At 50.1% G+C, this 11,695-nt stretch overlaps 1 protein-coding gene across 1 annotated transcript; it reads left to right on the top strand.

The window, feature by feature from the left end:
* Positions 1 to 3,049: 3,049 nt before the first annotated feature.
* THBD (thrombomodulin) lies at positions 3,050 to 11,695 on the top strand. The gene has a single exon (XM_019020253.4). It carries the CDS (start codon positions 8,015 to 8,017, stop codon positions 9,908 to 9,910), a length of 1,896 nt encoding a protein of 631 aa, XP_018875798.3. The 5' UTR covers positions 3,050 to 8,014; the 3' UTR covers positions 9,911 to 11,695.

Raw genomic sequence — 11,695 nt, 5'->3', positions numbered from 1 at the left:
GAATCATATAATATGTGGACTTTTGGGACTGGCTTATTTCATTTAGCATAATGTTTGCAATATTGTGCATGAATCAGTACTTCATGTCTTTTTATTGCCAGATAACATTTCATTATATGGACAGGACATGCCACATTCCATTCATTCATTCAACAGCTGATGGATATTTGGGTTCTTTCTACTCTTTGGCTATGAAGAATAATGCTACTGGGGCTGGGCGCAGTGGCTCACACCTGTAATCCCAGCACTTTGGGGGGCCAAGGTGGGCAGATTATGAGGTCAAGAGATTGAGATCATCCTGGCCAACATGGTGAAACCCCGTCTCTACTAAAAATACAAAAATTAGCTGGGTGTGGTGGCGTGTACCTATAGTCCCAGCCTCTTGGGAGGCTGAGGCAGGAGAACTGCTTGAACCTGGGAGGCAGAGGTTGCAATGAGCCAAGATTGCAGCACCACTGCACTCCAGCCTGGTGACAGAGTGAGACTCCATCTCAAAAAAAAAAAAAAAAAAAAAAGAATAATGCTATTACGAACATTTGTATAGAAACTTTTGTGTGCAAGTATGTTTTAATTTTTCTTGAGTGTATATACCTAGAAGTAGAATTACTAGATCACATGGTAACTGTTGTTTAGCATTTTGGGGAACTGCCAAACTGCTTTCTAAAGTGGTTGCACCAGTAAACATCTCCATCAGCACTATCTGAGGATTCTTCTCTGTCTTTTGATTGTAGCCATCCTAGTGGGTGTGTATTGGTATCTCACTGTGGTTTTAATTTTCATTCCCCTAATGGCTAATGATGTTGAGCATCTTTCCATTTGCATAGGATCTCTGTCTTCTCACTCAGGTGTCCTGATATATTGGCTATTTATATACCTTCTTTTGAGAAATATCTATCCAGATCTTTTGCCCACATTTTAATTGGGTTTGTTGTCTTTAATTATTGACTTGTAATAGCTCCTTATATATTCTAGAGGGACCTTATCAGGTACATAATTTGTAAATGTCTCCTACCATTCTCCCATTCTGTGGCTTGTCTCCACCTTTTTTTTTTTGAAGCATAAAAGTTTTAAATTTTGATAATGTCTAACTTATCTACATTTTCTTGGATTGCTTGTGTTTTTTGTACCATATTTAAGAAACCAGTGCCTTATTGAAGGCCACAAAGATTTACACCTATATTTTCTTCTAAGGATTTTCTAGTTTTAATCTTACATTTAAGTGTTTTGACCATTTTTCTTTAACTTTTTATTTTATGTGAGGTAGAGGTCCCACCCTACCACATGTAGATATGCAGTTGTTCCAGAATCATTTGTGGAAGAGACTATTCTTTCAATTGCCTTGGCACCCTTGTGGAAATCAATTGACCACAAATGTGAAGGTTATTTTTAGATTCTCAATTCTATTCCATTGATTCGTGTCTGTCTTTATCCCAGCACTATATTGTTTTGGTTCTGGTGCTTTGTGGTAAGTTTTGAAATCAGGAAGTAAGTGTTCATATTTTTTTCTTTTCCAAGATTTCTTTGGCTCTTTGGAATCCCTTGAACTTCCATGTGAATGCTAGGATCAATATGTAAATTTCTGCAAAGAAAAAAGCGGAGATTTTGATAGGGATTGCATCTAATTTGTAGATAAATTGTGGGGATATTTCCACCTTAATCATATTAAGTCTTCCAATCCATGAGCGTAGGGTGTCTTTCCATTTATTTAAGCCTTTTAAAGTTTCTTTCAGCAATGTTTTGTAGTTTTAAGAGCAAATGTTTTGCATTTCTTTTGTTAAATTTATCCCCACGTATGTTATTCTTTTTGATGCTATTATAAATGGAATTGTTTTCATAATTTTCATTTTTTTATTGTTATACAGAAATACAATTGTTTTTTATGTATTGATCTTATATCCTGCAACTGCTGAACTCCTTTATTAGTTCTTAGTTTTTTAAAGAAGTGTTTTCCTTAGGATTTTCCATATACAAAAAAGGTTAATATCATCCACAAATAGATGTAGTTTTATTTGTTCCTTTCCAGCCTGGACTTTTAAATTTCCTTTTCATAACTAACTGCTCTGAAATCACCAGCATAATGTTAAATGGAAGTGGTAAGAGCAGACATTTTTGTTTTGTTCCTGACCTTAGGGAGGAGGCTTTCAGTGTTTCACCATTGAGTATGATATTAGTGGTATGGTTTTTTGGATATGCGACATATTTTCTTTTACAAATAATAGACCAATAAAGTCTATTCTAAAGAATAGACCAACAAACAATTGTCCACTTTTACCCTGTTTTTTTAAGAAAGCCTGAGTAAGAGGCAAAATTTAGCAAAATACTTGTTTTGCTCTAACGTGCTGCAGTTATTAGATAACATTTGCTTAACAGTTATTTTTCCATCCTTGAATTTCTATATTGCTACATAGCCATAGAGACTTAATTTTTAAGTTTGCATTTTAGTATTGTTAGTGTATTATAAATATGGCTAAGGTATGTATGGGGTCAGCACAATGCCACTGGGGCCCCCTTCTGTCTGTGGACTCCTTTTCATCTGTGTTCTAACAACATTCACACATGTTTGCTTTCAATAAAAATGGCTGAAGTCTGTTCACTGCCCAGGTAGTTGGTCCAGCCTCCTCCACAGACATCAAGCAGAAACTCACATCTAAAAAGCTGGGCTTGGCTGGGCATAGTGGCTCATGCATGTGATCTCACCACTTTTGGAGGCTGAGGTGGAGGATTGTCTGATCCCAGGAGTTCCAGAGTAGCCTGGACAACATAGTGAGACCCCATTTCTACACACACACACACACAAGAAAAAAAATCAGCTGGGTGTGTTGGCACATACCTGTAGTCCCGGCTACTCTGGAGGCTGAGATAGGCGGATCACTTGATCTGGGAGGTCAAGGCTGCAGTGAGCCATGATAACACTGCTGCACTCTAGTCTGGGCTACCAATTTTGAGACTCTGTCTCAAAAGTCAATCAATCAGTCAATAAATAAATAAAAAGCAAGACTTCCTGGATGGCTACCAGTGACCACAGGGGTCTTTGATAAAGCTTTTTTTTTTATATAGCAGTAATAACAACCGTATTTGTTAAACAGCTGCTGTCTTCCAAGAAAAGTAATAGTCACTGTATGTACATTTTCTGTTTTATTTTACACTAATCCTACATATTAGATATTATATCTCCAGTTTTTGGGAAAGAACACCAGAGATTGAAATAACTTAGCCAAGTCGGCCAGTATGTGGCAAAATGGGGGCTCAGACATACTCCACATTGTAGTTCTTTCATCCTTACCACAGGCCGGTGAATCTTTGTTTCACCACTTACTAGCTGTGTGACATTGGAGAGTAACTGATTCTCTCTGGCCTTCAGCTTCCACACCTGGGCAATGGGGACAGTCACTATGGATGTCTCTAGGGCAGATGGGAAGCCTGAGACAGGACATGCTTCAATTTCTTCCCTATGCCTCCATCCCTGATTTTTTTTTTACAATTGCTTATTGTTATTAGTGGTAGAAATGCTTGGCTGGAACAAATTAAATCCAACAGACATTTGGTGAGTCCCTACCATGGAAAAGAAACCATGCTGGATATTGAATACAATCAGACGCTGAATCCAAATTCTAGGGACTTGAGTGTTTTCTTTTTTGCTGAAATTTATTGAGAGCTGACTACAGCTCCTCTGTTCTAAATGCTTTACATGTATAACCCATTTAATCTTCATCCGAACACTTTGAAGGAGGGACTATTCCCATTACACAGTCAAGGAAACTGAGCTACAGGGGGAGGGGTTATTAGTCAAATCTTAAAAACAAACGAAAAACTTGTGAATGCTGGAGCTGGGTCTCCAGTGCAGCCAAGTTGGCTCCAAAGTCCACACTCTTAATTCAGCCTGAGGCTATGAGGGCCCCCATCCTTGTCTTTGCAGGTGAATGTGAGAAAATCACCCTGGAGAGGACAAAGAAACATCTACCACAGGTGCTCCAATAAGCTCTGGGAGCTGTCTAGTTACAAAGCGTGCTGTTAGGTGTAAGGGGATACAAAAATGTGTGGGAATCTGGAGTCTAAGTGCAGCAAAAAGTGTGGTATATGCATGATTAGGTACAGAGCAGGGAGGGAGTGGTGAGTACTAAAGAGCTGAGAGAACGACCCGTCTATGGGAATCACAGACAGATCAGTTCTGGTTGGGTTATTCAGAAAACTTGCTGATGGAGAAGCTTGAACTGGGACTTGAAAGAATGGAAAGATTTCAGTGGGTGAAGAGCCTGGCAGACGAGAATGTTGCTAGCAGAGGGAGAGACATGAACTACAGGGTGGAGATGAGCGGACAAGGTGCTTCTCTGACAGTGAGCAGGAACCTCCCTTGCCAGGATGTTTCCTCATTCATGGAGACCAGCAGAACACTGGTCCTTGAAGCCTTGTGAGGTGGAAGGGGTGCAGGCTCTGGGTCCAAATTCCAGCATAGCCCCTTGAGTGCAAATTTTCTCATCTGTGGCCACAGAGTAGAGGCACTATCGCGAGCATCTTCAGTGCGGAGGGGAAAGAGCATGGGCTCTCCCAGCGGGCGGGAGCAGCACTGAGGGAGTATGAGGATCAGAGTAGCCTCAGCCACGGTGGAGAGCTGGAGAGATAAGCAGCAAGGAAAAGAGCTGGGGACCCAACTGTCTCAGCATAAATTGAGAAGGCAGGAGCAGTGATCAGGGGAAACAAGACACAAAAACTAGGCAGTGGATGAAGGAGAGCAGAAAGTCAAAGGCAAGCGCATGGTTTAAAACCTCAGTGGACCAACTATTGATACTGGGAAAGATGGGGTAAGGGTCCCTTCTAGAATACTCCCTCCCCAATCTCCTTGGACACTGCTATCACTGCCAGGGGAATGGGTAAGTTCACCAAAAGGTGGGTTGTAAAGAGATGATGAAGACCACCAGCAAAACCTTGAGAATGGCCACTCTAGTGGGTGGTACAAGAGGATCCCAGGGGCCTCCCCAAGGCTCACAGGAGAGGAAGGGAGGAAAACATGTGTCTCAAAAGTAATTGGAGGAGGAGCCTTGAGAATGGTGAAGGGTCACCAGTGCAAATGGCACCAAGGCTTCTAGAAGGATGGCTGAAAACAAGATTTTGGCAACAGTATTTAGGACCAGATGGGTGTTCTTCAAGGGAGCTGTTTCAGGAGTAAAGCAAGTCTGCTGGTGGGCCAGAGTGAGGGCGCTGGGCCAGGAACTGGGCCAAGCATTGGGAAGTGGATGTGTTATCTGCAAAGGGATAGGAAGGAGTGGCCCACCCTGGTGTGCAGGGGGCACAGACAGGAAGATAGGGATGGGGCAAGAACACAGACAGGGGACCTTCAGTCACCAGAAGGTAGTCTAAAATATGCAAAGCCTCCAAGGTATTGGCTGGAGAGGAAAAACAAAGCGGCTGAGGGCAGGCCCCACAAGGCAAAGGTATCATGAGGGCCAGGTGTAAAGCCCTGACAGGTGGGAAAGCCAAGTGGGTCATGTCCACCCATCCTCGTGCAGGGCAACCCAAACACTGTGGTACCCCCCATGGGAAAATGCTCTGCTTCTATCTGTTGTTGCTCTAGTTTCTTTCTAATACAGAAACATCCAACATCTGCACCTCCTCATATAGGGTTGATCCAAGTTTCACAGACATCACTGAGTTCTTAGTGGACTCAGCTACTGGGGCTGTTCTCACACTTTTTTTTTCTTTGCAAGAATCAGCAATGGGTGCAAGTGGACCTGTGTAGGACGTCCGGTGAAACACTTGTTGGTGAATCAGCTAGAATCCATCCAAGAACTCAACCAGCCTGGTGTGGGGTGAGATCTGATCCTTGAATGTCCCTCAGTGGCTTTTAGGGCTGGCAGGTTCAGAAGCGCCCTGTCATCACCCCCCCAGGGCCCCATTCCTTGTTTAACACTTTGCTATCACAGTCTTGAATCCTTGTAATTGAACAATGGACCCCACATTTTCACTTTGCACTGGTTTCTGATTCTGTAACCGATCCTGTCCCCCTCTCTTGTCTCATTCACTCTGGGAATTGTCCCCACATTCTGAGACCTTTCAGCAGTGCCCCAACGAGGTTCCTGCCCTTATCTGAAGCTCCACCCTCACCCCCATGGCGGCACCGCAGGCAGCCCTGCTTTTGCGTCCCGCGTAGGCAGGCTGTGCACCGGAGTCATGACCCCCTGATTCAGCCTAGGCAGCCACAGCTTGCCTGCTCCCGCCGGACAAGCCCTACTGTGCTATCTGCCGCTCTTCCCTTCCTCTTCCCAGGGGGTCCGCGTCAGGGGAGGTGCAGCTGTGTGCATTCCGGGAGCTTCAGACCCCCGTGTCCAGCAGCTCCTTGGTTTCCCGGGTGCTGGGGCGGCCTTCCCAGCGAAGAGCTCAACTCAGCGGGACGTTTTGAGGCTCTCTGCCCCAAGGCGCTGGGGAGTGTGCGGCGGGACAGTCGTGCTTGCCCTTTTCACTTTCAGAGTGTCCACGCCCCACCCGTTTGGTCACTGCGGGTCAGTCCAGTCCAGCCCGGCCCACCCCACCGGTGCGTGTCTGTCGCACGTTGCAGACGCCATACTCTCTGTTCTTGTTTAAAGCCCAGGATCTACTGGGCCCTGGAGGCAAGAGGTGAACGCAGCGGAATCCACGCTGAGCTGCCCGGGAACGGAGCTTCCAACCCCAGAAGGAGGCCTCTGTGCTCCTACACCTTAACCCATTTTAGCCCGAAACTTCTCCAACTTCCTTGGCTTTGTTTAGAGCTCGACAGCGCCGCCCCCTGGCGCTCGTTGTGAGGACAGTAGAGGAGAGAGGCAAGGGTGTTTTTAAACAGTTTCCCTCTCACCATTATGGGGGCGACCCGAGGGGGAGACCCACTCTTCCGCATTCCCGGTAAGTGAACCACCGGATGAGGTCGAAAGTGACGGATTCCCATGTCCTCCTCCAGCCCTCCCCACCCTGCCCATCCACAGGACGGTGGCTCTTCAGTGCCCTTTGCCGAGCAAGTGGCGTTTCTATGCACCTGGGTATCAATTCGGACTCTGGACGAAATGGAAACCTCCTTAGCCGACCTGGGTGGGATCAGCTGGGATCCTGCGCGCTCCCCTGGGGGGTTACCAGCCATTCTGTTGGGGTGCAAGAAGCACCATCCTTCGGAAGCTGGGCCGAAACCGGCCAGGCTGACTCGCTCCCACGCGCCCGCCCCTACCCGGCGCCGCAGCAATTCACCTGCCACCGCCTCGGAGCGGGGTCCGGACTTCGGCGCCCTGACAGTGTCCCCGCGACTTCCCCACCCGATGAGATGGGGTCTGGCGTTGGCCAGTGCGTGTGCAGGGACTCGCGGGTCCCTGGCCAGCCATGGGGCAGAGGGCGCTGGTGTTAGGCCAGTCTTCCCCACCCTGCCCCGTCACCCCAGCCACACCCACTGTCCTGTGAGGCCAAGCGCGCTCCGCTGGTTTCCTGAGCCAGGCACCTTGGCCGCGGACAGGATCCAGCTGTCTCTCCTTGCGATCCTGTCTTCGGGGAAGTCCACGTCCTAGGCAGGTCCTCCCAAAGTGCCCTTGGTGCCGATCACCCCTCCTAGCGTCTTGCAGGTCCTGTGCACCATCTCCCCCACGCCCCATTCAAAGCCCTCTTCTCTGAAGTCTCCGGTTCCCAGAGCTCTTGCAATCCAGGCTCTCCTTGGAAGTGGCTGTAACATGTATGAAAAGAAAGAAAGGAGAACCAAGAGATGAAAGAGGGCTGCACGCGTGGGGGCCCGAGTGGTGGGCGGGGACAGTCGTCTCGCTACAGGGGTGCTGGCCTTCCCTGGCGCCTGCCCCTGCCGGCCCCGCCCGAGAACCTCCCTGCGCCAGGGCAGGGTTTACTCATCCCGGCGAGGTGATCCCATGCGCGAGGGCGGGCGCAAGGGCGGCCAGAGAACCCAGCAATCCGAGTATGCGGCATCAGCCCTTCCCACCAGGCACTTCCTTCCTTTTCCCGAACGTCCAGGGAGGGAGGGCCGGGCACTTATAAACTCGAGCCCTGGCCGATCCGCATGTCAGAGGCTGCCTCGCAGGGGCTGCGCGCAGCGGCAAGAAGTGTCTGGGCTGGGACGGACAGGAGAGGCTGTCGCCATCGGCGTCCTCTGCCCCTCTGCTCCGGCACGGCCCCGTCGCAGTGCCCGCGCTTTCCCCGGCGCCTGCACGCGGCGCGCCTGGGTAACATGCTTGGGGTCCTGGTCCTTGGCGCGCTGGCCCTGGCCGGCCTGGGGTTCCCCGCACCCGCAGAGCCGCAGCCGGGTGGCAGCCAGTGCGTCGAGCACGACTGCTTCGCGCTCTACCCGGGCCCCGCGACCTTCCTCAATGCCAGTCAGATCTGCGGCGGACTGCGGGGCCACCTAATGACAGTGCGCTCCTCAGTGGCTGCCGATGTCATTTCCTTGCTACTGAACGGCGACGGCGGCGTTGGCCGCCGGCGCCTCTGGATCGGCCTGCAGCTGCCACCCGGCTGCGGCGACCCCAAGCGCCTCGGGCCCCTGCGCGGCTTCCAGTGGGTTACGGGAGACAGCAACACCAGCTATAGCAGGTGGGCGCGGCTCGACCTCAATGGGGCTCCCCACTGCGGCCCGTTGTGCGTCGCTGTCTCCGCTGCTGAGGCCACTGTGCCCAGCGAGCTGATCTGGGAGGAGCAGCGGTGCGAAGTGAAGGCCGATGGCTTCCTCTGCGAGTTCCACTTCCCAGCCACCTGCAGGCCACTGGCTGTGGAGCCCGGCGCCGCGGCTGCCGCCGTCTCGATCACCTACGGCACCCCGTTCGCGGCCCGCGGAGCGGACTTCCAGGCGCTGCCGGTGGGCAGCTCCGCCGCGGTGGCGCCCCTCGGCTTACAGCTAATGTGCACCGCGCCGCCCGGAGAGGCCCAGGGGCACTGGGCTAGGGAGGCGCCGGGCGCTTGGGACTGCAGCGTGGAGAACGGCGGCTGCGAGCACGCGTGCAATGCGATCCCTGGGGCTCCCCGCTGCCAGTGCCCAGCCGGCGCCGCCCTGCAGGCAGACGGGCGCTCCTGCACCGCACCCGCGACGCAGTCCTGCAACGACCTCTGCGAGCACTTCTGCGTTCCCAACCCCGACCAGCCGGGCTCCTACTCGTGCATGTGCGAGACCGGCTACCGGCTGGCGGCCGACCAACACCGGTGCGAGGACGTGGATGACTGCATACTGGAGCCCAGTCCGTGTCCGCAGCGCTGTGTCAACACACAGGGTGGCTTCGAGTGCCACTGCTACCCTAACTACGACCTGGTGGACGGCGAGTGTGTGGAGCCCGTGGACCCGTGCTTCAGAGCCAACTGCGAGTACCAGTGCCAGCCCCTGAACCAAACTAGCTACCTCTGCGTCTGCGCCGAGGGCTTCGCTCCCATTCCCCACCAGCCGCACAGGTGCCAGATGTTTTGCAACCAGACTGCCTGTCCAGCCGACTGCGACCCCAACACCCAGGCTAGCTGTGAGTGCCCTGAAGGCTACATCCTGGACGACGGTTTCATCTGCACGGACATCGACGAGTGCGAAAACGGCGGCTTCTGCTCCGGGGTGTGCCGCAACCTCCTTGGTACCTTCGAGTGCATCTGCGGGCCCGACTCGGCCCTTGCCCGCCACATTGGCACCGACTGTGACTCCGGCAAGGTGGACGGTGGCGACGGCGGCTCTGGCGAGCCCCCGCCCAGCCCGACGCCCGGCTCCACCTTGACTCCCCCGGCCGTGGGGCTCGTGCATTCGGGCTTGCTCATAGGCATCTCCATCGCGAGCCTGTGCCTGGTGGTGGCGCTTTTGGCGCTCCTCTGCCACCTGCGCAAGAAGCAGGGCGCCGCCAGGGCCAAGATGGAGTACAAGTGCGCGGCCCCTTCCAAGGAGGTAGTGCTGCAGCACGTGCGGACCGAGCGGACGCCGCAGAGACTCTGAGCGGCCTCCGTCCAGGAGCCTGGCTTTGGCGTGGCCTTTCTCTCCCTCCTATGCCTCCTCACCCCCAGCTTTGCTACCAAAGCACCTTAGCTGGCATTACAGCTGGAGAAGACCCTCCCCGCACCCCCCAAGCTGTTTTCTTCTATTCCATGGCTAACTGGCGAGGGGGTGATTAGAGGGAGGAGAATGAGCCTCGGCCTCTTCCGTGACGTCACTGGACCACTGGGCAATGATGGCAATTTTGTAACGAAGACACAGACTGCGATTTGTCCCAGGTCCTCACTACGGGGCGCAGGAGGGTGAGCGTTATTGGTCGGCAGCCTTCTGGGCAGACCTTGACCTCGTGGGCTAGGGATGACTAAAATATTTATTTTTTTTAAGTATTTAGGTTTTTGTTTGTTTCCTTTGTTCTTACCTGTATGTCTCCAGTATCCACTTTGCACAGCTCTCCGGTCTCTCTCTCTCTACAAACTCCCACTTGTCATGTGACAGGTAAACTATCTTGGTGAATTTTTTTTTCCTAGCCCTCTCACATTTATGAAGCAAGCCCCACTTATTCCCCATTCTTCCTAGTTTTCTCCTCCCAGGAACTGGGCCAACTCACCTGAGTCACCCTACCTGTGCCTGACCCTACTTCTTTTGCTCTTAGCTGTCTGCTCAGATAGAACCCCTACATGAAACAGAAACAAAAACACTAAAAATAAAAATGGCCATTTGCTTTTTCACCAGATTTGCTAATTTATCCTGAAATTTCAGATTCCCAGAACAAAATAATTTTAAACAAAGGTTGAGATGTAAAAGGTATTAAATTGATGTTGCTGGACTGTCATAGAAATTACACCCAAAGAGGTATTTATCTTTACTTTTAAACAGTGAGCCTGAATTTTGTTGCTGTTTTGATTTGTACTGAAAAATGGTAATTGTTGCTAATCTTCTTATGCAATTTCCTTTTTTGTTATTATTACTTATTTTTGACAGTGTTGAAAATGTTCAGAAGGTTGCTCTAGATTGAGAGAAGAGACAAACACCTCCCAGGAGACAGTTTAAGAAAGCTTCTAACTGCATGATTCATGCCAATTAGCAATTGATTGTCACTGTTCCTTGTCACTGGTAGACCAAAATAAAACCAGCTCTACTGGTCTTGTGGAATTGGGAGCTTGGGAATGGATCCTGGAGGATGCCCAATTAGAGCCTAGCCTTAATCAGGTCCTCAGAGAATTTCTACCATTTCAGAGAGGCCTTTTGGATTGTGGCCCCTGAACAAGAATTGTAAGCTGCCCATGGGAGCTGGTTAGAAATGCAGAATCCTAGGCTCCACCCCATCCAGTTCATGAGAATCTATATTTAACAAGATCTGCAGGGGGTGTGTCTGCTCAGTAATTTGAGGACAACCATTCCAGACTGCTTCCAGTTTTCTGGAATACATGAAATATAGATCAGTTATAAGTAGCAGGCCAAGTCAGGCCCTTATTTTCAAGAAACTGAGGAATTTTCTTTGTGTAGCTTTGCTCTTTGGTAGAAAAGACTGGGTACACAGCTCTAGACACTGCCACACAAGGTCTGCAAGGTCTTTGGTTCAGCTAAGCTAGGAATGAAATCCTGCTTCAGTGTATGGAAATAAATGTATCACAGAAATGTAACTTTTGTAAGACAAAGGTTTTCCTCTTCTATTTTGTAAACTCAAAATATTTGTACATAGTTATTTATTTATTGGAGATAATCTAGAACACAGGCAAAATCCTTGCTTATGACATCACTTGTACAAAATAAACAAATAACAATGTG

This window comes from Gorilla gorilla, chromosome 21, assembly GCF_029281585.2.
Source record: "Gorilla gorilla gorilla isolate KB3781 chromosome 21, NHGRI_mGorGor1-v2.1_pri, whole genome shotgun sequence".
In the NCBI taxonomy this organism is placed as follows: domain Eukaryota; kingdom Metazoa; phylum Chordata; class Mammalia; order Primates; family Hominidae; genus Gorilla; species Gorilla gorilla.
This window is presented reverse-complemented; position numbering and strand designations above follow the sequence as displayed.